Below are 24,526 nucleotides of genomic sequence, written 5' to 3'. Positions count from 1 at the left end.
AGGAGCTGGGGGAGGCACTGACGACGCAGGTATTGATTGAACTGTGACACGACTGGCAGGCGAGGGTTCTTGGTGTTTCTGTCCCAGACAGCACTCTGCTCTGCGGTTCCCAATTCATTATTCCCCGTGACCTGCGTGTAAGCTGGGGACTGTCGTTGTCAGTAATTTTATAATACAAGCAAGAAATGGGCACAGAGGACTAGTGACCCACCCAAAGCCACACTGCTGCTTCAAACTGACAGCCCTGGCCTTTAACCATGATTTATTGAACACTTACTATGTGCCGGGTCCCGAGAACACAGCATGGAACAGGAGAGCCCCAGGTTTCACACATGTACACACACATACATGCACACACACATACATGCACACACACATACGGAAGAGTGGCTCCTTTTTCAGGCACTGAGATCCCCAGACATACAGTAAGATCACACAGCCGGCTGATGGCACAGTCCTTTTTTCTTCTTCCAGGCCTTGTAAGCTTCCCACTATATACCCTGTCCACAGGGCAGGGACACTTTAACAATCTAACCAGTCAATTATAATAATATTTTTTCTCTCCAAATGTTTAAAAGGAGCGGGGCGGGGGTAGGGGGAGTTGGCATGCTAAGGTATAATCATGGCTCAGAGGCCGAGCTGACATTAGTTATTAATTAGGCCATTATGCATTCCACGGTGATAATTGCTTTGCTGCGGAATCACCAAGCATGAAACGGACCCGGCAAAGAAATGCAATCTATCAATCCTTGGAGCTCAGCCGCTCACCTTGAGCCGGTACCTCAGCAGGAAACAAAAAGAAATTAACGATGCCAGTGATAGGCTGCAGTGAGCCAGGCCCTTCCCTCATCCCAGCCCCGGGGACAGCGCTGGAACCACGTGAAGGTGGCCATTTGTCTTGGGGACAGCTTTTCCTGCCTTCTCTTTCCCACCTTGTCACCTTCGGGGAGGTGCTGTCGCCGTCTCCTCCATCACTGCTCCTGGCGGCGGCAGGGGAGGCCTCTCCGCCTGTGCTCTGCCTCCACCCAGGTTCCAGCCCTGGCCTCGCTGATGGGGAACGAATCCCAGATCTGCTCTGAGGCTCTGAGCAGCAGACACAGCCGGAGTCGGGTCTTAGCACAAGGACCGGGGAGCACTGGGAGTGAGCACACATGCCGGGACCCATCCGATGGCAAACATGCGCCAGATGCACCCACCGCTGTTTGGTTTCTTGGTGGTTGGTCCTGTGCTGCCCATTTTACAGGTGAAGGTTGGCCAGGATGACTCAACATTGTTCCGGTGGCTGCTGGTGTGGCTGGGATTTGAACCCGGGGTCCTGAGAGGTGAAAAAGTGGAGAGCAGGACAAAGCAAATACACCCATCCTGAACCAAGGCAGGCATGTTCCCACCTGCAACAAGAAAGGCATCCTCCTGATGGCCATCTCCAGGCCAGCCTCCTCAGCTCCCAGGCACTTCTGGATGGGCCAGGTTCCCCTCAACTGAGGAGTTCCAGGTCTGAGTTCTGACTCCCAAGGTCATGGATGACCCTGGCTCAGCTTAAGGCCTGCCGGGCCCATCAGCCCGGATCCGACCAGCTGAAGTCAACCTCAGCAAACATGGCGGGCCCTGGTTACTTCAGGGAAGGAGGAAGCCTGCAGAGCAGAGCCTGGCCCTCGGCCTCCTATCGATTGTGTCTGCCTGGCATAGAAGTTCCTGAACAATTGGATGAGTGAATTTGATGAACTCCATCCTTCCTGAGCTGCTCCCCCTCCTCCTCCCAGCCACTTCCTGGAGGCACTGCGTTTCCCTGCAGGAAAGAAAGGAAGGAACGCTGTGAGCAAAGAGCCACCAGCGCACTCCATCTCAGGGCCGGTGAGCTGTGAGGGAGAGGGGACATCGCCCGGCCCCCACAGAAACACTTGGACAGAGATGCATGTTTCAAGACCATGGTAGTTGGTGAAGAGTGGCTCAAGCCTGTAGTCCCAGCACGTGACACACTGAAGGATTGCTGTGAGTTCAAGACCAGCCGGGGGCAGGAGAGATGGCTCAGCTATTTGCAGAGGACCTGGGTGCCCTGCCTAGTGCCCACATTGGGCAGCTCACAACTGCCTGTAACTCCAGCTCTGGAGGATCTGACACCCTCTGCTGCCCTCTGCAAGCCCTGGACTCATGCACAAGAACACGCACACACAAGTACACACAGGGCCTCTTTGAAAGGCCCACATACCAAGGAGTTCATTTCCAGATAAGATGGCACTGTAAACTAGGTGCCACCCCTGCACTTGCCCTGTCTCCCGGCTTCCCCATGCTGAGGCGCCGTCCCTGGCCAGCCCCCAGACATTTCCCCTGTTACTCTGACATGCTCCTGGCACCTTGGCCTTCCGCCACGCCACACTGCACGGTAGTCAGTCTCAGCATGATACTCCTCACAGCAGGAAGAAGGGACTTCCACGTCTGAAGTCACCCTGTCAGGCTACAGGTGGGGAAACCCTGCCATGGGGGCAGTAGGAGGAGACTCTGCCCCCCCTCCCCCACTGCATCCTTTTTTCTCTGCCTGGACGCAGACATCATCATTCATCATTGCAGCAAATATTTATCCGGCTTCTACCCTCCAGATCGGTTCTGAGCACCCGGCGAAACAGGCCACTCAGATGTGTGCATTGACAGCCATGTCGCCTACTGTTTGTAGGGACTCTCCCCACTCTGCTGCTGGACCATACTCCGTCCGTCCGTCCGTCCGTCCGTCCCTCACCCCATCAATCCAAACCAGATGTAGAGCTGCTCTTTTGTCCCTTTGATATGATACGGTGTCTCGCGTAGCCCTGGTAGCCTCAAACTCCTGGCCCTCCTTCCTCCACTTCCTGAGTCCTGGGACTGCAGATGTGCCCCACGACACCCAACCAACACCACTGACATCTGAGCGATTGTCGTGAGGACCCACAGCAAGTCAGCTATGGGACTGAAGCAGCGGAGACCCTTCCAGGTGGGGGCGGGGCCATGTCACTGCCTGCCCTTGTAAATAAAGCTTTATTGAAGGGCAAATTCCTTTGCGCATGGTCACCCGCCAGTTTTGCAGGCTAGGGGCAGAGCTCAGCAGCTGCCGCAGACCATAGGATAGGCCAAAGCGCTGAAAATCTTCACCCTGGCTAGAGCTGGGTACCTCAACTGTGCCCCGTTGTGCTGAGGTTCCCTCAGGACGCCCCGAAGGGCCCCCTCCACAGAGACTTCCCAAAGGACACAGCTATATTTAAAAGCCTGGGAAGGACAGCACTTTGATGCCATTTCCGTGGCCGCCACTCCTTAAAGGGCACACATATTCCTTTAGCTTTGCTCTTCTGGGCTGGCATTTTGGAAAATGTGCCGGAGTGGCATTGAGAGGAGAAAGCGGCGCTGCCCGGGATTCGACCAGCCCCGGCTGGCTTCCCAGGGCAAGGCCCCCGTGCCCACAGCTGAGAGAGCGTGGGGCCCCTAAGCAGGCGGGTGTGATAGAGAACCCACGAGGGACAGCCCCGGAGAGCACCCGTGTCCCAGGGCAGGCCAGAGGTTCTTGCCATCTCCGACTCTTGTTCTCACCCTTGTCTGCAGGTCCGGCAACTCCCGCCTCTCACGTGCCAACCTCTCACTCCCCCTTGTAGTCCTTTGGCCAGAAATTCTAAGAACTGCCTATGCCTTAGCCAATGTCACCTCATACTTAACAGCGACGGGCATGCAGCAGGACCCCGGGCTGAGCACTTGGCCAGCAAGTGCAGGTTGCATTCCCGGCATCGCCACAGCAAATGAAACCTGTCCCCCAGCTGCTAGCGTCGGGACACAGCGGCTGAGCCTCGCTGTCCCCACGCTCTAGGCAGGGCGGCTGAGGCACAGGAAGGGCAGAGAGCCTGATTCTCTTGGTCCTCCACCTCCTGACGTGCACATCTCAGAGGCTGGCCAGGCTCCGCAGCAGAGCTCTGCCAGCCCCACCTCACAGCGGAGGTAGCCGAGGACCTGAGGAGACTATAGGGAGACCAAAAGCTGGGGGCCGGAGTTCAGATCCCAAGTAGCTCAGACCCAGCTCCAGAACCCACATTCTTTCTGAGTCCCTAGGCCTCTATTAAGCACCAGCTGCATGCATGCCCACTGCTTTCTCTTGGCCCCCTCTCCTCAGTGCCAGTCACCCAGTCATCCCATCAGCACTTGGCTTCTGTGGAGTCACGTGGGTGCCTAGAGGGTGTGCAGGGCCTGGCTTTCCTGGAGGGAGGCTGAGGTACTGGAGGGCTCGCTGAGGCTTGGAGCAGCCAGAGAGACAGGGCTGCAGCTATCCCTGGACGCTGGCCCATGTCACCTAGCGGCACCTTTGGGGACATGGGGTGTAGAGAGTGTGAGGATATAGACCAGAGGTTAAAATGACTCCAGGGGCAGGTGTGCCAGGCCCGGGGCGGGGGCCACTTCAGATCCTGGCCAGTCTGAACAGACGGCCCAGATGGCTCCAGGTGGTCGCTGTCGACGGAAGCGTGGGCCCGGGGCGGCCAGATCCTCCGACTCTGTGGATAAGCTGGCAGTTTGGCACTCTTCTAGTTTTAAAACCCTGGCTCCCTCTAGATGCACATATCTACATATTTACATATTCTGGTCCTTTCTGGGGTGTCATTTACATACCGCAGTCAAATGTGCAAATCCGAAGTGTCTGGCTTGACGGATTCTGACAGCTCCAATATTTTTCAAACACTAGAGTGTCCAAGAAAATAGGATCGCAGGGCGGCTCCAACCCACCCTTCTCGGCTCTTCTCGGCCGCCACGTGCCGCACGACCCCATGAGCGAGGCAGGACCCAAGAGTGCACCCGTGCTTGTGCGTGGGGCAGGGCCTGGCCTTGGGGAGATATGGATGACAACTTAACGTCACATGGCACACAGCAAGAGCATGGGCTCTGGGTCCCGGGTGCCAATTCCACTTTTGCTGTGTGCTTTCTCGCTGTTTGCCCCACCTCTCTGAATCCTGGTCTTCTCTGTTGTTAAACATGGGAAATATGACGCTGACCTCACAGGGCTTGGGTCCTGGTTAAGGAGGTGACAAGGCACACCCCCGATGCCCCCTGTAAGCTTTACACGGCTCTTGCCACCCCGGTGAGCCCCCGGCCCCGAGTGGCACCGGGCATCACTGTATGGGGCTGTGGGTTTTGACAGGCTGTGACACCAGGAAAACCCGTCTCGCTCTTCTGAAGAGTACGCATTGCAAGAGTAACCTGGCACACCCAAGCCAGAGGCCACCGTCACCCACTCAGGCCGCCTGGGGCTCACTCAAATTCCAGCCCCCAGTCACCTGCCACACAACTAGTTCTGTGCCAGAGTCACTGCCTTAGCCCTGCTGTGTGGCTCGAAGCCACTGTCTCGGTCTCTCTGGACCTCTCACCCAGAGCTGCCCCACGGAGGCTTTGGAGTTCTCCTGAACTACTGGCCTCGAGAAGTCTTTGTGCTCTGTTATAAAACTGCAAGGTATTATGGTCGTAATTCTACACAGAAAAGCAGTGTTCGGACCCTGGGCACAGAGGACTGGCCCAGGCCTCAGCAAGGAAAGGATGGAGAGGCTTGGTGACTCTGAGTTCACACTTCTGGGGGTGAGGGAGTTGAGAGTCACCCATGGGTACAGGAGCAGGGTCACATTTGGAGCGGCAGGGTGGCAGGCCACATGCCAGTCCACACAGAGTTCACCTTCTCCCAGCCAGGGGCACCCAAACAGGACCACAGCGCAGGCCTCAGCCTCACCCCAGCACAGCAGGGTATGTCCCGTCTCCTCTTGAGACACAGCCCAGAGGAAGTCCCCGCTACAGCAGGGCCCGGGGCCACTTTCTTTCTCTCCTTTTTCCTTCTTTTCTGTTTTTTTTTTTTTCCTTTTGCTTTCTTTTCTTATTACCCTCAAAGGAAAATTTGTTTGTAAGGTACTGGAGGAAGCCTCCTGTCCCTTTTGTGTCAGCAGTCCTCAGCAGAGAAGTGAAATCGTGTATTTCGCTGCTAAAAAAAGACCCTGGCTTCTTTTATACAGTTTTAACAATAGAAAAATGATCTTTGCGCTCCAATGAGTGGAGGCTTGGAGGAAAACTGGCAGCCGTTCAGGTGGCTGGCGCATTACAAATGAATGGTTCACCTTTGTTTTGAGTGACAGGCAATTTAAATGCAGTCTTATATGGAGGCCAGGGGTTTTTTTGTTTTGTTTTGTTTCCACCCCAGAATGTTGGGGAGGATGGTGGGGGGGACAGAAATGGTGGGAGGAGCAAGAAGACCTGAGGGGGCTCTGCAGTGGCCCCGCATGAGGTGAGAAGTCCAGCGAGCTGTTTAATTAGGAAATTGGGGGTTCCTGTTGGAGTGATTGGTGATTATGCCGTAACTACCAGCAGCCACAGCCTGGCCTGCTGAGCTACATGGGGGTGCACCTTGCTGGGGCCCCAGAGTCTGGCACAAACAACCTGGGCCCACGCCGTGTCGCCTAAAGTGTTCTTAGTGCGGACATTTGAAAACAGGTCCCTCTGCTCTATTTTTAACCAGGGGCTGATAACAAATATGGTGATGAGACTTCGGTGGTTCCTCCTCCCCAGCAGACATCCCCTTCAGGCCCGGTGACAATGACACGTGGTGGAAGGGGAGAACATGTGCAGAAAGCAGTGCTGACTGACTGCCTGGGTGATCAGAGTTAATACACCCAAGTCAGGAAGGTTATTGCAGAGCTTGGAAGATAGCTCAATGGTTAGAGAGTGTTTGCTGTGCAACTGCAAGGAGTTTGCATTTCTAGCACCCGTGTAAAATCCAGGCATGGAGGCATAGGCTGGAGGAGCCCAAATTTGCCAGGTCTTAACCCCCAGCACAGGTAAGAGCCAGATAGATGGTGGCCACAGGCCTTTTTCTCTCTTGGCTTAACTGTTTCCTCATAGCCAGGGTCCTGGCGGGGTCCCAGGACTGTAATGTAAGTGCCAGGCTATTGTTGTTTCTAACGGGGAACTTCTGTGAGGCACGTGGCTGGGCACTTTACCCTCACCCGCCTTTGTGAGCAGGCATAGCCATGAGCCAGCCCCACAGCCTTTCTTCCCAGCAAGCCCTGGTCGGGGCCTGTGGCTTCCCAGAAGCCACAGTCCTTGGGAAAGCACCGAAGTACTAAACACTGCCAGTTCGCTGATCACAGGGTCTGGCCGAGCTGCACTGCTCTGTCCTAGAAATCTGAAAGCTACCATGGACAGTGCATGAAAGAATGTCCCTGGCTGTGCTCTGATAAAACTTTATTTCCAAAAACAAATGAAGGGCCAGATTTGGCCTACAGCCTGTAGTTTGTCAACCCTTTCAGATTGGATTGGCACTCCAGCAGAGAGAGAGAGAGAGAGAGAGAGAGAGAGTGTGTGTGTGTGTGTGTGTGTGTGTGTGTGTGTGTGTGTGTGCAAGCCATATAAAGTTGTTTAGACTTCTCTACAAGCTATATCACAGTTTTAAAAATAAGAAACTGATGGATCTAACTTTAATAATAGCTTTGAGCTCATCTAATCCGTCCTTAGCAATTTCGGGTCCACAAGCAGCAGTTATAAAATAATTATTGGGGACTTTCTCATTTCCTTTTCTGTGCTAAGAGTTACAGACTCCCCTATTCTTGCCACTCATCCAAGTGTGGAATAGCCACATTATTTTTTACAGATATGTATTTGTATGTGGGGGAGGCACACATGTGTTCCATTGAATGCATGTAAAGGTCAAAGGATACCTTACAGGAGCAATTCTTTCCTTCTACCATGTGGGTTCAGGAAATCAAACTTAGGTCTTCAGGCTCCATAGCAAGTGCCTCTAGCCACTGAGCTATCTCACCTCTTCTCTGTGGTCAGTGGCCCGTGGGTGGTGAGTGTATTGGACAGCTCAGATCTCAGGGCCATTATGCAAAGACAGTCACTGAGGTAAAGACACCAGTACAAACTGGTGGGTGTGGTGATGGGAAAGCAGAGGGTGCCATGGGTAAGGCTGGGTAGCTGGAAAGGACTCAGCCAGCCCTTGTCCCCACTCTTGCTTTCGAAAGCCTTAAGAAGATTCTCACCCTTCTGCAAATGCCAGCCGGGACTCTGTGTTTAGCATGGGATGGGCGGTGAATAGTGTTGCTTCTTGTGGCTTCAGGAGCCATGCATCAGCCATGCAGAGGCTTCTAACCTTGAGCATCTGCAGGACCCTGGGGAGACAGGAGCATCCCAAAGGGTCAAAATGGCTACCACCACACCTGCCTGGGACCCTTGCCTTCCCAGAGACAAAGGGCTTCAATTTGCTTGCCCACACAGACAATGGCAGAGGTAAGTTGGTGACTTGCTTTGGTGACATGTCTTTGAAGATGGATGTTCACAAACAAAAGTTTGCCTCGGCATTTTACTGTCACTGACACCCCTTGAGGACACTCCCAAACTCACTGCTCCCTAACACTTCTTAGAGATGTGGCATTTCGTTGCCTCCTGCTTGGAGTGGTCTATCTCTGAGGGTGGCAAAGCTACCTGCGCTGGGTGACTTCATTTTCACACACTTCCTTTTCACACACAAGCCAGCCTGCTGCCCTTTCCAGGGAAAGATGGGGACTTGCCAAGTTCCACCAAACTGTATCAGCCTTCCCCCACGTCCATTCCCTGCCGTTCCCCCCACACACCCAGTGCTTGGAACAACTCATCTGGGGGATTGCCTTGAGGTCCATGTTCCATGGTTATGGCTTTTCTCAGTCCTCGGTCCCAGGCATATGACGGAGACTCTTGGGAAATGTTGTTGGTTGAATGAATAAAAGACTGTCACCCGGCAAGGTCAGACACCAGGGTCTGTTCTCAGAACGATGAAAGGTGAAGCTGCTGCACTCACTGGCCTTTTAAGTCCTTGTTCGACACCGACTGTGCCTTTCTCTCTACTCTCTAGCGTAACTCCTCCCGTTCTGAGCGGCCTCTGTGGACCCTCTCTGTCAGATAGAAACCTAATGATCACAGACAGAATCTGACACTTTCTGGTAACCACATTGTTAAATAGTAAAAAGTGTGTATGCCTCGTTGCTTCAGAGTGTAGCTCCATTTTTAAAATGGTGGTGAGCTACACTGTCTTTTTATTTTTTTTATGCTAAGTCTTTGAAGTCCTGTGTGTATTTCCCATTCGTTATATGCTTTGATTTAAACTCCCCCATGGTTCAAGTGGTCAAGAGCCACACATGGCTTGGGCAGCATGGCAGCCATATTGAGTATCATGGCCGCCATATAGGGAATGTGAACTTCTATATTGAATGTGGTTTTCCTTGGTGCATCAGTATGTTTTTCTGTGTACAAGGCAGGTTTCCTCTTAGGTTGTGTCTGTAAAATACCAGAGAGACAACAATTGAGATTCTCACTCAGAGCTGACAGAGTCAAGGAGGAAATTGGTGACCCGTGATGGTAAACTATCTATGAAGCCTCTGCTTGCCAAAAGCTAAAACCCTGTATACTCCCTTGAAGGAGTTATGTCGTTAATTTCTCCCCTTTACAGACAGGGAAGTGGATTTTGTGTCCAGCTAGCCATGCTGGAACTGCTGTTCCAATCTCCTGGTGTCCATCTCTCTGGTCAGGTTTGACTCAGAAATAGCCTCTGCCACTGGGGAGGAAAAGGGCCCCAGACAGCATTTTGGCTGGGCACAGGGTTGATGCAGCACAGTTTGTTTATTCGATAAATGGCACTGACAGGCTGGGAGTGGGCTTCAGCTGGTAGAGTGCAAGCCTAGCGTGCACGAAGCCCTGGGTTCGATCCCTAGCACCGCATAAAGTAAGCGAGGTGATGCACGCCTGTAACGTGCCTTAGCATTTGGGAGGTGGGGCATGAAGACCAGGAATTTGAGGTTATCCGAGGCTACGTAGTAAGTTTGAGGACAGCCTGGGCTACATAAGACCCTGTCCTGCCCCAACCCTGAAAAAATAAATATGCTGGGCACGAACTTTGTGCCAGAACGAGCTCTGAGGGCTGTGTATAAGGAAGAGCTTGGATCAGTCTCTCTGTCTCCTTGGACTCAGCGCTGAGACTCATGGGAAGTGCCAGCACAGAGAAGACTGACAGTCCACACTCCCACAGGAAGTTGGGTCCTAGCAGCCTAATGCTCACTGCTGCCCACCTCGGCCCAGCTAGCCAGGATCCTGCAGATGAGGGGATCCTGTCAGCGCCTGCCAGGGGCAGCCTCAGACAGGGAAGGCCCAGGACTCTACATTGCAACTGGCCAGCAAGAGCCAGGACCAGGGCAGCTGGATTTTGCTATCTGAACCAGGAAGTGAGAGGGTCCTGAGCCCAGAAGTTCACTGCTGCCCGCCCTCCAAGAGTCACCCAGCCACCTGGTGCGGGTGACGCCTATCTTCCAAAGTCTCATCGACAGGACAAGAACATGAGCAAGAGGATGGGGTGAACACAGCTCCTCATCAGTTGCCTATTGTGTGGTCAGCCGTTCAGTTGGGACGCATCTATTGAGCACCATCAGTATACCGGAAACTTTCACATAAACTTTGTTACTCTCTGATGTTGGTTGAAGCTCTGAGGGTCAACTTCATGATATTTGCCAAGCATGTCATGTTTGAACTCAGAGCACTGCCCTTGTGCATAGAGTAAATATTGATAGCCAACATTATTAATAGCCTACTGTTTGCCTTTCCCTGTGTTTAGATCTCCTTACCAGGTTAGAAAATGGGTCCTGTTAAGATTTAGCCAACCCGACCCCATTTAACTGACGAGGAAGAGCGTTGAGGGGCGGTGACTCGTCCAAGGTCACACAGCCGGCACAGAGCCGCTGGGCTCTGAGCTCACAGGCTCCCTTAATGTGGGGGCCTCCGCCCCAGCTCCCCCCTCCTGCTTTGCACAAAAAGATAGCGGTCTCCTTGCAGTTCCAGGGCCATGGCTGCACGTGACACTTCCTCTTCTTTCCTAAGGTGGTGGCTCTCAGTAAGAGAAGTCAGGAGGCGGAGGCAGCGTTCCTGAGTGTTTACAAGCAATTAATCCAAGCGCCAGGTAAGAGGTACTTGGGCTCCGTAATTGAATAATTGCCACTGAGGAGCGTCATGAGCAGGTGACACAGACACCGCTGTGGCACTGGGGTCTGGGGACAGGCCTGGTCCCAGGGGCAGGGCAGGCCAGGCCTTCAGGAAGCTGGGGTCAGGGTGGGGGTTGATTTAACCAGCCTGGTTCCCTCCGTCCATCATCTGGCTTTCTGCCCTGTGGGCAGAAGGTCGACTCTGATGTGATGCTCACCTGGGGCTTCTCCTCCATACCTGCCCCAAGGGGCCGGACCTCAGATGACTCTGCCAGCAGGGGGCAGAGGCGTAATGCTGCCTTGCCCACAGCCAACCTCAGAATCCCCGCATTGAAAGAAGCCTGGACCAAAAGAACAAATACTGGGTGGTTCCCCACAGCTACATTGTGAACAAGGCAGAAGTCAGCCCCTTAGCTTGCTCACTGTGCTCAGAGCCAACACACACACATACACACACACATTCTCACACACACACATACATATTCACACACACACATATACCCACACATACACTTAACCACACACACACACACATACATACTCACACACACATACACACACTCACACACATACCCACACATGTCTGCCATCAGATAAACAGATGTCTGAAGCTTGTGCCATCCGTACTGGAGCACGAGTCAGCCGTGAGAAGGAGTGCCCATGTCACTACAGCAACACATGAGTGTGTTCGAAGGAAGCAGCTAGAGCAGGCATCAAGTTCCACCATGAGAGGCTAGGACCAGAGGAGGCGTAGGGATTTCCTCTGGGGCAAGATTCTGGAACTCCAGGGAGGCAGGGCAGCAATGCTCTGTAGGTGAGCTGAATGCCACCCGGTGGTGGTTAAAGCCACCAGTGAGGCGAACACAGCAGCCTCCCGCCATCGGGGGCCATGTCTGAGGTCCTAGCTGGGTTCCGCACGCGATGCTGCTCCGAGGCCTGGCTGTGGGTCCAGTGTGTGACCTTTTTGAGCATGCTTGGCTGAAAGGACACGGTCCCTGGCACTTTCCCTTCTGTTGGCCGACACCTACCCCTCACGCAGCAGGCGTCCGGGCCACAAGGCCACCACTCCAATAAACTGCCATGCTAGGCCCCAGGGAACACCAGCCATTTCCGTGCCTGGGGTATCCAGACTCGGGCATGGTAGCTCACTCCTGTGATCCCAGCACTCAGAAGGCTGAGGCCAGCCTGGGCTGCACAGTGAGACACAGTCTGTCTCAACATCGAGCCTGCTTGAGGGGCTCCAGGACGCGAGACCTGACTCCGAAAACAAAGGAGGAAGGCCAGCTGTCCCCCCTGAGGAAGGACAGCTGAGGGGGCCTGCCGCCCGGCACACGGTCCGCGCATGCATGGGCACCCAGGCAAAGGACAGGGTCACGCGCGGGCGCATGCGCACACCCACGGAGGGCCCAGTGCTTCGGTTCTTGAAGCCACCATGGCACCCTCCTCTTTCTTTCCGGACCCTGGACTGTTTTAACTTAGCTATGGGTCCAGCCGAGAGCCTCGTGAGCCCCCGAGACTGGCATGGAACCTTCCGGAAAGTCCCCACCACCTCTCACCAGGGTCCCCGCCTGTGTACTCACTCAGGGGGTCACGGGGGGGGGGTGCCTGGGGAGCCCAGAGAGCCTGGTGGGCGCTGACTCCACGCCCAGGTCCCCTCCCGGGGGAAGGGGGGCACATCCCAGCTGTCAAACGAGCTAGAAAACGAGGAGGCTTAACGGATGGAGACACGCCACACAAACAGGCCCTTTAGGGGCCCTAATTCATTTCCGAGACATTTAAGAATAACACAGCGTTTTAATGATTTCTTCGGGGAATCGGGGAGACGTATTTCGGTGCTCATTAAACGCTATCCGCAGACGCGAGAAGCAAATGTCAGACGTGGAGGTTTTGGGGGGCCCCGGAGCACCCCCACCCCCCCCCCCCCCCCCCCCCCCCCCCCCCCCCCCGGGCGCCCCGACCCCCCCCCCCCCTGCGTCTTGACAGGCAGATTACTTGCCGCCCCCCCCCCCCAAGTCCTGATTCAACATTTCCGTCTGAATGAGTGGCTGCTGCCAGCCCCAGCCCTTGGCAGGCAGCGACACTCTGATTGCTCAGCAACTATTTTGATAAGTGCGCAGTCCGTGTATCTGTAATTACGGAAGAAAACCGTAAATCTTTTGGATATTGTTCGCACAGATGTGGCACGAAGTGAGAAAAAAAAAAAAAAAAAACACCCAGTAAAATGTGTTAAAAGCGTAATTAATGTCATTGTTGTGAGGGAAGACTTGATTTAAACCCCTTGGCTCCGGCGGGCCGTGTTGACAGCCGACATCCTCACTGCACACAAGCCAAGTCGTGGGGGACCCGGCCCGGCCTCAGCGGGAGAACTTGGGGACCCAGCGGCTAGAGCACAGGAAAGAGAGAAGGGAAACGGGAAGAGGAGAGAGCCAGGGCGGCCCGGGGGACGCGTGGACGCACGGCCGAGGCCCCGCCAGTCAGGTGAGTGGCCCCCAGGCTCCCTGGGTTTTCTCCGGGCGCAGGATGTGAGGACTCCCGCAGTGGCCTGTGGGGCAGACCGCTTGCAGACCGGATGTCCCCGCTGTGGCGGCAGACACGCAGTCAGGACGTGGTCCTCGGCAAAGCTGTGCGACCTGAGCCTGCAGCCTCACCCTCTCTGGCCTCTGGAAAAGAGGTGGTCGTGGGATCTCCTGCTCCATTGACGCAAGAGCTCCTGCTCGGTGTATGGAGGCCTTTTAGGAACATCCCATAGCCTGGCACTGCCAGAGTCTGTCGTGGCTCTCTTGGAGTAGCTACCTGTCCAGGACCCCGGGGGCGGGCTGGGGGGGGCAGCGTCAAAGCCAAGTCTGTGCAGTCGTGAGCTGCTTGGCTTTAGGGGTTTGTTGTTGTTGTTGCTTTGGTTGTTTTCGAGATAGGGTTTCCCTGGCTGTCCTAGACTCACTTTATAGACTAGGCTGGCCTCGAACTCACAAAGATCCGCCTGCCTCTGTCTCCCCGAGTGCTGGGGTTACAGGCATGCTCCACTGGGGCCAGCTGGTTTGGGGGTTTTTAATACACCTTCCCAACCTAAAAAAACAAAGGAAGAAAGCAGCTTTTGCTTTATACAGCCTCAGCTCAGTTGACAGGAAACAGAAAGAGAGCTGCGGTTTGGCGCCTCATCTTGTCCCCTGTGAGTCTGCAGGGTGGCACCTGGTCCTCTGTGTGACCAGCGTCCTTTGCATCCCCTTCCCCAGCATGAAAGTGGTCCCTCGCTTAGACTCCTGACCTGGCAGCCTTGCCATGCGGTCTCTTCTCTTATGTCACTGTTCCTGAGCCCTCCCCCACGCTGCCCATGCGCCAAGGGCTCAGTGTGGCTTTGCAGGGTTCCAGGATGAGAAAGAAAAATGAGGGAAGGAAAGTACATTGCCGCCTGTCTTGATCACAGGCCCTGTGGTCAGAACAAAATGAATCTGATTCTCCTTGTTGGTCTGCCCAGCTCTTCTTTATTTTCTCTTCACACGGTGTGTTCTCATGCAGTATATTTTGTAAATTGACCATTTGTGTCATTCCTCCATGTGTGTCAGGACTTAATTATTATTGATTTGTCGATGCTCTTTGTATATTAGGGATAAGGGCATTGGTACTGTTTGGCATCTTCTCTCCTAAACTGACTTTTGCTTTTTAACTTTGCTCATAACCTCTCCTATCTACAGTACCTAGCAGCCGTTCAGGTGACGATTTCTAGAAAGTAGAGAATCTTACCAAATATTTCTTTCTGTGTCCTATTTTTAAGCGCGTTCTCACCTGAAAGTTGAAATTGGTTTTTTGAGTATTCTTGTGATCTTTTGAAGTTTTAAATCTGAGCCATGTGGAATATGTTTTTGATGGAAGCAGAAGGGAAAATCACTAGTTTTGAGTTTTCTCCCAAACGACTAATTCTAGCGCCCTCTAGTGATCAAGCCACCTTGGCCTCCACGGCAAAGAAAACATTTAGTATAATTGGGAAGAGTAGCTGGCCCCTGCTGCCATCTCCTCCTTCCCTCCCTCCCATTCTCCCTCCCTCCCTCAATGCCTGTGTCTCTAGAGAGTCATAAGAACCCACAGAAACACTTCATTTGAGCTCAGATGGAAGACGGAGGTACCGCCTTGCCAGGACATTTCTGGGGTGCTGTCCGTGTGACAGGCATCATGCCAGCCCCTCACAGGCACAACCTTACTGACCCACACACACTCATTCACCCCTTCAAGGTAGGCTCAGAGAGGTCAAGTCCCTTGGTGGAGGTCACACAGCTGAGAAGCGCTGGAATTTGAGATGGGGGGTGACATGGTGGACACGGTCATTTGGGAGAGCCGGGCTGGAAGGATGGGAGGCCCTTGCTGAAAACCGGATGCTCTCACCAGCAGGGCCCTGGCCTCACCTGTGTGAACCCCCAGAGCTGAGGGAAGCAAAGAGCTGCAACTGTGGGGGCAGCAGAAGAGGGGTCTGGGCCACAGGGATGGGCCAGGCCGTTTTGCCGGTCTGTCTCTCCCTGCACACCTGGCCCCTCCCATGCCTGTCTCCCCTGACACATAAGATGTGGACGATGGTACCCCATCTCCACGGAGCTGTGGGGCAGCAGAGACCCCAGCGTGCCGCCTGAAGCACACCTGTCCCCCTGTGTCACTCGGCAGATGTTGAGCACCCGCTGCCTGCTGGCCTCTCTCCTACCACAGGGGCGTGGTGTTGAGCGAGATGGACTCTCCCTGCCCTCCTGGGAGGTCCCATAAACGTCACACACGGAGCTGTATTTGCACTATGACGAAGCTATGTGTTTTGTGGCTGGGAAACTGACTCTCCCTCTCCAGGCTGCTGTCTCCCCTGGACAGATGCCCTCATTCCCTACAACCTTGAGGGAGACGGAGTCTCGGGTGACCGGCCTGTAGTACCTGCTGAGCTATCGGTGGCCGAGGTTGTCACCATGAACACCCAGGGGAGGGGGGGCCAGGAGCGGGGATGCTCACGGCTGCTGTAGAGGAAGGTAGTTGTGCCCATCTGCTAAGGAAGAGTCAGGACTCTGGATCGAAGTTAGTCTGTGTGCCACCCACATGGCCACCACTCGAGCCCAGATGGGAGCAGGCCGCTGCCTGGGTTGGAGCTTGGAGGGGCGCATACTTCTGCATACATGTTTCTAAGCAGCCTCATGGCCAGCCTTCTGGCTCCAGCATCCCAAAAAATCCTCAATGTGCCACTTTGGGTGGGCACAGAGGGAGGGGAGGACCAGACTTCTTTCCCTGTGTCTTCAGCCCCTGCCTCCCACCGTGAGCATCTGCTAGTGACCAGACACGGATGAGGCTTTCCCAGACACAGCAAGGGGGCCACCCGCCCCTCAGCCTGTTGCCCCCTGGTTAGGGGCCCCCTCGGTTCAGCTTATCCACAGCCCACCTGTTCAAACACTGTGGGTTTGGGGGTTCCCACTTTTGCTTTTGAGAAGTCTAGCTTGGATTAAAAAGCTTCTGTGTCCCCAGGGCCGCTGTCCCACCCCATCCACACAGGCCCTGGTTACAGGAGCCACTAAGGGAGGCAGTCACTAAAGGAGGCAGTACATCACTCACTATGCCCATGACCTGGTGTCCCAGGAAATGTCGCCAGGCAGAGAGGAGTGGCAGGGACACAGCTGGGTGTCAGTGGCTACTCTTGAGCCCAACACCCTCATCTGTAAGTGTGGCCTGTGGTCATGAGGACCCAGTGAAGCCCTGTTACTGGGGCAGCGACCCTCGTGGATAGGAGTCAGAAGAGGGAAGCAGCCTGCCTTCCTCAGCCTGACCTGGGCTGTTTCTCCAGATGCGACTCCACCAACACGCCACTGACTAGAGCATTCTTCATCACCGTGCTGGCTGGCTCTGCTCAGTGTCACCCCAAGATGGATCTGCCCTGCCCAGCCTATCCCACGAGCTCATTCTCTGTGACACACGCCCCATCTGTCCCATGCAAGTGGTGGAAAGCCAGGGCTCTCCTCTCTCACTGCTCCCACAGCCCAAACCTTCCTTAGCACCCAGCAGGCCTAGGCAGTGTGTGACTGAAGGAGGGGCCACACCTGGCACTTAATACACGCTCACCAGCCACGAGCTTATGGCTGCTGCTGCTGCTGCAACAGGCTTGTACTCTCACAGCATGGCGGTCAGATGTCAAGGCCTGTCTCCCAGGCCTGCACCTTGCAGGCTTGAGGAAGAGTTCCCTCTGCCTTCCCCAGCTTCAGCCTGTACGGAGAGCAGTTTGGTCCATTCCCAGAACCTCTCCTGTCTGTAGCCATGACTCCTCAGTGAACCCTAAGATGGTCCCGGTAGCAGGTCATGGCACCTTCCTCAGGGATGCCACGAAACACCCCAGGCAGGCAGCCACTTCAGCTCCCTCCCCTATCACAGGCCTCGGACGCCCCACATTTATTGCCGGGCCCCTGGGAGAAGCCAGGGAACAAACAGACCCAGGTCCAGAGCTGTTCTCCCTTCATTCAGTCTGCGACCACACACAGCTAGCAATGAGTTGCTGGCCCCCACCCCGCCCCAGCCCAGGAAGCCTGTCTGTCTGTCTCCCAGCCTGCCACAGTCCTCACCCACAGCTGCCTGGACCGTACAGGCAGCCTCCCATCTGGCGCCCTCTCTAGGACACATTGCACACAGTGTGTATGGCCGGGGGTGTGAGCCTCGGGAATAGTGGCGCACGTCACGTCCTGAGTTGCCACAGTCCCCACACTGATCCTGTCTGTGTGCACACCCCTTCGCCTGCCTGACTTCCAGCTCTGAGTCACCTAGAGCACAGTACACCCAGGGTTCTAGAGCAGCGCTCTTCAGCCTGTGGGTTCCGACCCCATTGGGGGCGGAATCGGATAATTACATTACAATTCATGACAGTAGCAAAACTCCAGTAGTAACAGTAGCAACAGAAATAATTTTATGGGTTGGGGGTCACCACGACATGAGGAACTGTACTACAGGGTCACAATGTTAGGAAGGTTGAGGTGCTAGAGGTTGTAAGTTGAGGGTCAGGGCAGAAGGGTGACCCGTGCTGACCCCACCTGTGACCTATGACCTATGACCTCCTGCACAGTGCCCAGCTGAGAGCTTCAGCCGTGACCTTGGCAGGTGGCCCTTTGCAGGGCCAATAGGTAGTTACAACACAGTCCTGAACACACTCGGTCACTGCTGCGGGCAGTTTGGCTCTTGTGGCCTTGAAGGAGACTGAGTTGGGGAGCCAGGCACTGTGCCCCTCGCCCCCGCCTCAGGTGCTGTGGGCCAGGAGGGGCTTACAGCGCTCTCACCAGCAGAAACCGTAACAGTCCAGTGCCCAGAACTGAGGTCTGCGCTATCTGGGGCATTGGGAGCTGACTGTCCAGTGCTGACCCTGTGTACTGTGTCCCCTTGTTATCTCCAGCTGCCTGTGGGGAAACCGAGGCCCAAGGCACCCTAAGCCATTTTCCCTGCCAGTGTCACAACCAGGATTTGATTTGGAGCCTCACCGCTCCCCCTTTCTTCCAGCATGGCCCTGACCTCTCTGGGATGAAGGTCACCGTGAGGTGGCTAATGACTTCCGTCCGAGCCAGGCATGATGGCTCGTGCTTTCAATCCCCGCACCTGGGGACAGAGACAGGCAGGTCTGAGTTCCAGTCTAGCCTGGTTTACATGGTGAGTTCCAGAACAGCCCAGGCAATGTAGAGAGACCCTGACTCAAAAACAAATAAATAAATAGCCATGTCCTTAGAGTATCCGGCTCAGCGGCCCTTCCCTGCGTGACAGCGTCAATGCTGAGTGTGTGCCTGGGACACACTTGTCATAGGAACCTGAACAGAGCTCCATATACTGTCCCACGGCCCCAGCCCCAGGTTTCAGACAGCTTCTCCTATGGTGCCCCAAGGCAACCGCCCTGCCACAGAGGGGCAGCCCTGGGTTCAAGTCCCTCCACCACTGCTTCTGAGCACATTAGGCCTCTTCTGTGGACGGACATTCATTTCCTCATCCTGGGGATAATGGCAATATCTGTGCTGCCATTCAACAGATGAGAGTGTGTGGCCTCGAGGAGGGGAGCTTAGCCTGACATGGTCTGAGAAGGGTTTTCCGAGCCCTAAGACCCCTGATTCCTATTGCCCTTGCTCAAGCCAGGCTGTTGCCATCTTCAAAGCTTCCATACCAGATATGTCCATCTGCAAGGGGAGGTCTCTCCTGGGTGGCCATGCCTGCCCACCTGTTCAGAGGCCCACCACTTCACTTTTCCATCCTCCTCCCTCTGCTGAGGCGAAGCTGGGATACCCCATCCTCTTCTCTCTCGCAGAGTTGCTGGTCCGCCAGTCCCTTAGACCCACCTTGAACCCCTCCCTGTCTTCTGACTCTTTGAGTTGCTCAGGCTGGCCAAGATACCAGATCCCAGAACCTGGAGTCTTCATCCCTCAGCTCCCAGGAATCTGGCCCCATTGCGGGTCAGTCACCCTGAGGGGCACTACCCTGTGTTATAGTGTCTCCGTCTCACCCGAGGGGAAACTGAGGCCTGTCCGCAGGCTGTTCCCCCATGGAGGCAAGAGTAGGGTCTTAACCCAGCAGATCTCCTTTATTCTAAATCCATGACCCTGCTCAGGAGAATGCCGAGTGCCTGACCCCACGTGACAGGCTCCCTAGGGAGCTCTAGGCTCCTCCACACCCATCAGCTGGAACATGGGGATCAGCTAGCCTGTCCTGGAGATCCACCTGTGGGAGGGGGTCTGCCCCCATCGCCTCCACCTGGGGAGGCACCATCAGCTGTGCCTCAGTTTCTCCATCTGGGCAATAGAGATAAAACATTACATATGCCTCCCATATGGCAGTGAAAGGCACAGGCCGGGAGGAGTCCTGGTTTGGAGGAGGCATGGGGGCACCTACCCTCTCTATCGGGGACCCCAAGACCCACAGTGGATGGAGGAAGCAGCCCAAGCGCCCATCTCAGCCCTGCTGCCAATTGTCTAGTGGACATTGGAGGAGGGGGGGTCCTACTGCCCCCACCTGCGTAATTGGTTGGGGAGTAAGTGGCAAATGAAATGAGCCTGTCTCCTGGGGAGCCTTCTGGGCGGTCTCTCAGGAGCTCCAAGGTGGTGTATCTCAGAGCAAAGAGGCTGGACGCTTTTCTCCCAGGAAGCCTGATAGCAGCCTGTGGGCATGCATCCGCCCCCAGACTTCCCCGGGGCATCACTGTAGGCTGCCTGGCCCCAGCACTCCTGAGCTCTTGGCCGTTGGGGTGGCCACAGCCAGCACCTCGCCTTGCTCACCTCCCACACTCCTACCCACCAGATTCTGAGCAGCAGTAGTCAGGCAGAACCAGGTGGGGATCAGGTGGCCAGGGCTGGTCCCACCCCGAGTCACACCCACTCTCTCCTCCCTGTCTTCCATCTATTCCTGTAGATGGTGCAGAGGATCAAACCCAGAGCCTCCAGCCTTCCAGGCAAGCAGTCTGCCGATGAGCCACATCGCCAGCCTTTTGTTCTTCCATAGCCCAGGCTGGCCTTGACGCCCATGCACCATCCTGGTTTGTGGAGGGCCAAGGTTGAATCCCGGGCATCGTACACAGACAAGCACTATGGGCCTTGAACTTGCAATCCTCCTGCCCTAGCCTTGAGTAACTGAGCTGACAGGCCTCACCACCAGGCCCAGCTCAGTGTCTTCTTTTTAATCTCCCCATCAGCGCCTACTGGGAAGTAAGAACCGCCCACATTCCTCCTAGTCTCCTGTGGGGAGCTCCAGGACCTCCTCCTTAGGGAGGACAAAGGGCTGTCCCTGGCCTCTGTGAACAGCAGGTGACAGGAATCCTTTCCTGCTGGTGTGGTCCTTTGGCCTGGCCCTCTGGGCCCCTGGGCCTCCTTCCCTGGCCCCTGGCCTCTTCAGCCTGTGCTATCCTGTGCTATTTATCTAATCTCCCTGACCCCTGCAAACATTCAGCGCCTTTTTCCCCCCCTTCCTTCCTCAAAAACCAGGCCACAATAGAAAGCAATTCCTTGAACTTATTAAAAAATCTAGACTTGTAAATTAATTTGTCCATGTTGTACAAAGGCAGTGCAGATGGGCTCGTTAGCATGCACACAACAAATAATTAGAGATGAATTTTTAGCCGGCCTGCCTAATGCGCTTGCTGGGTTAATTATGTCAATGTATAATTACACCAGCCCGGGGAGGCATAATGGCACACCCCGCTGAGCAGGCCCCGGCCTAATGACAGGCGTTTGGGGGGGTGTGCTGACAGAAGAGAGCCATTGCCAAGTCCCTCACACCTGCTCACCTCAGTACACGCCTCGGCCGGCCTCCCGCCACCTAAACAAACAGGAGGCAGAAGAATCAAACAAGGGACCGCCTGGGTCCAGCCAGACCCGAAGGCGCCCCGCTGCAGGCACGGCCTAGGTCTGCTGCCAGCAAAAATGTGTTGGGCTAGACTTCAGCCAGCTTCAGGGGGAAGAGAAAAGCAAGAATGCATGTGATCCCAGCATCCTTTGCAGACACCTAACCACTGAGGGATAAGGAGATGGACTTACAGAGTGATGAGACAGTTGTGGGTGCACAGGATCTGTTTTTGGGTTACAAGATGGACTCAATATGGAGGCCTGCCTGTAAGAGGTGGCATTTGAGCTGCTGGGAGGAAAGCGGAGAGTATCCTTGCTAGCGTTCCTGTGCATAGCCTCTGAAGAGTAGGGCATCATGAAGAAGGAATAGTTGGGGTTTCTATGTGTTTGAGGTCTTGGGGCCTGTGCCGACCATTTTCTATGTCTCTCATCACACAACGCCCACTCCCACCCCCCGGGTGCTGCCATCTGTGGTGAGGCACAGAGAGGAACCGCTGCTTGCCAAGAATCAAGACTCAAGGGGGTGAGCCGGTGGAACGGGGGCTCCGGGGCATGAGAAGGAACTGGGGCCACAGGTCCTGTGGCCCCGGGCACATCTGTGAGCGTCGTTTGCACCTGCCTAGGCTGTGGCTGCACAGGAGGGGACTGGTCACATGCATGAGCTCCCATCAGAGACTTGACCTCTGACTGCCTGAGCCAGCCACAGGGAACCCTGAGGACTGTGGGAGCCACTCCGTCACCGGCACAGTGTCTTTCCCTGTGGCCTCTCGAGTGTGACGGGTAAAATGTCGAGGCTGGCCAAGGCCTACCTCCTCAAGTGGGTTTTCCTCTACTTCACTGGTGCGTGTCACAGCCTGTGGCATGCCCACCCAGGAACTGGGAACAGGGAGTGAGGGGCACCAGGAGAAATGGTCAGTTTGGCCGAAAGGGGCTGGAAAAGCGGGGACCAGATCCCACCAGGAGGCGGTGTCCTCGCTCAGCTTGACCCCACAGCAGTTCTGCTGCCTCTTTTCCCTGGGCATGTGGTTGTTGTGTGGGGCCCCTTTGTGGGTCTGACCATAACAGCAGATGTCGGTTACACGATGATTGAGACACTATGCGGGGGAAGAGGGGTGTCTGTCCATTGTCATCGTGGCAGGGAGCATGGCAGCTGCCAGGCATGATGCTGGAGAAATAGCTGAGAGTAAGACAGGGTCTGGCTGTGGGGCATGGTGCCACATGCAAGTGGATCTCTGAGTTCGAGGCTAGCCTGGACTACACAGCAAGTTCTAGGACTACATAGAGAGACTCTGTCTTGAAACAAAATGTGAATAAATGAATGAGTGAGTGAGTGAATGAGTGAATAAAAGAGAATGATTGAGCCCAACATGGGCTTTAGAAACGTTAAAGCCCACCACCATCGACACACCTTCTCAATGAGGCCACATCTCCTAATCCTTCCCCAACATTTCCACTAACTGGGAGCCAAGAAGTTAAACATAGGACCCGCGCAGGTGGCTTGGCGTGTGCTGCTCCTGCAGAGGACTCCAGCTAAGCACCCTCACAGATGGCTCTGACCACCTGTAACCACCTGCAACTCCAGCGCCAACGGCTCTGACACCTTTAGCCTCTGAAGCCGCCTGCACTCAGGTACATGTGCCGGCCACACACACACACAGTTAAAAGAAATTCAGTTTTGAAGTTGGAAGCGTGGCCTCTGCTTCCTGTAGCCATCAGAGTGACTCCAAGCGGCTCTTACAGCTTGTCTCCCCGGCTTTCTGTGGAAGGCTGTCTTGATCCCATGGCGCCTCACCCACAGCCCCCCTTCTCTCTCTGCTTTTTCCTTGCAGACCCCATTCCTTCATTTGAGGTGGCGAGGACTCTAAACGACAGACTGCAGCGTCCCAGCTTCCACCCCAGTGGACAGCCCCTACAGGACGTGCACAGCTCGTGGAAGAGGTCCCCAGAGCCGCCCAGTGCCAGAGGTACCGATGACGCCCCCGTGGGACGTTGGGGGCAAACCTGGATGTCAGCGCTTCAGCCGAAGCTGAGCACCCTTTGGGCTTCCAGGCCTCGAGTGACAGTGGGTTCTGGTAGCTGGGCGGCTGATGCTGACATCTGTCACCATGTACATGCTGTCAGAGCCATGCTAACCACCACGCCTGGGCATTCCAGCGCTCGGGAGGCTGAGACCCCAAGGACCAGCGAGAGCTACATAGATCCTGTTTCAAAACTACTTTAAAAAAGCCAACTGTATAAACTGACAATATGAACGCTCCATAGTGTGGTTAAGGGGAAGGGTTTATTGTCAAGATGAGGGAGATAATGGAGGAAACTGGAAGGATCTAGAACAGAGAGAGAACGTACTAGACTGAAGATGGCCATCAGACTGGACTGGACCATGAGAGAAGCAGTAGCAGAGCATAAAGGAGAGAGAGAGAGAGAGAGGGTGGATGGAGAGGGAGAGAAAGAAAGTACAGGCAAAAGTGGGAGCATAGGCAAAATAGCAGGGTTATGAGGACAAGGAATGGCTGGGCGCAGGGAAGCCCGTGAGCCGGGGGAGTTTAGGACAGGGGGTAGGTTGAGCTGCGCACGGCCTGTGAAATGTGTAACGGGTGCTTGTGATACTGTGGGAGCCTGGAGGCCAGCATGCGCTTTGGTACACTAATGTGCACCACAGAAAGCCATCTGTCCCTTTAGCCAGTGAGAGAGGAAGTGTCTGCTTTTGGAAAGGAACCAATGCCACAAGTTTCTGAGGAATGCTAGCTTTTGTCTAACCCCCAGAATTTGGGAAAACGGAGTCTCCTTCGGACCTGACACACACAAGCACACAGATAACATCGAGAATGTCAGTTGAAAACAGTTAAGGCTCTAGATCTTACGTATGTTTTAGCACGATTTTAAAATCATAAAGAGGACAGAGGGGCGCAGGTGTTCAGAAGGGACCCCTGGGTGGGCTGTCTGAGGCTGGAAACTTGGGAGCTTGACTTTGAGTTTTAAAGTTCCGATTGCTATGGTGAAGCCCCAGGACCAAAGCTACTTGGGGAAGGAAGGGTTTATTTGGCTTACACTTCCACATCACAGTTCATCATCAAAAGGAAATCAGGATGGGAACTCAAACAGGGCAGGAACCTGGAGGCAGGAGCTGATGCAGATGCCATGGAGGGTGCTGCTTACTGACTTGCTCCCCACGGCTTGCTCAGACATTTTAGAGAATCCAGGACCAACAGCCCAAGGATGGCTCCACCCGTAATGAGCTGGGCC

The 24,526-nt window shown here is 54.9% G+C and overlaps 1 protein-coding gene across 5 annotated transcripts in view; it reads left to right on the top strand.

Annotated features, from left to right (window-relative positions):
- Cux2 (cut like homeobox 2) overlaps window positions 1–24,526 on the top strand; it is a 177,545-nt gene that overhangs the window by 125,289 nt on the left and 27,730 nt on the right. For 3 of the 5 annotated variants that reach the window (XM_055605959.1, XM_055605958.1, XM_055605962.1), the window contains exons 4-6: window positions 10,879–10,957; window positions 13,284–13,457; window positions 23,113–23,247. In XM_055605959.1, coding sequence (XP_055461934.1) covers window positions 10,879–10,957; window positions 13,284–13,457; window positions 23,113–23,247 — 388 coding nt within the window. The remainder of the gene's footprint in view (window positions 1–10,878; window positions 10,958–13,283; window positions 13,458–23,112; window positions 23,248–24,526) is intronic. The other 2 variants (XM_055605961.1, XM_055605960.1) reach the window with 1 other exon arrangement.

This window comes from Psammomys obesus, unplaced genomic scaffold (genome assembly GCF_907164565.1).
Source record: "Psammomys obesus unplaced genomic scaffold, mPsaObe1.curated_primary_1811, whole genome shotgun sequence".
In the NCBI taxonomy this organism is placed as follows: Eukaryota; Metazoa; Chordata; class Mammalia; order Rodentia; family Muridae; genus Psammomys; species Psammomys obesus.
Note: the sequence above shows the minus strand (reverse complement) of the source record. Positions and strands in the feature narration are given on the sequence as shown.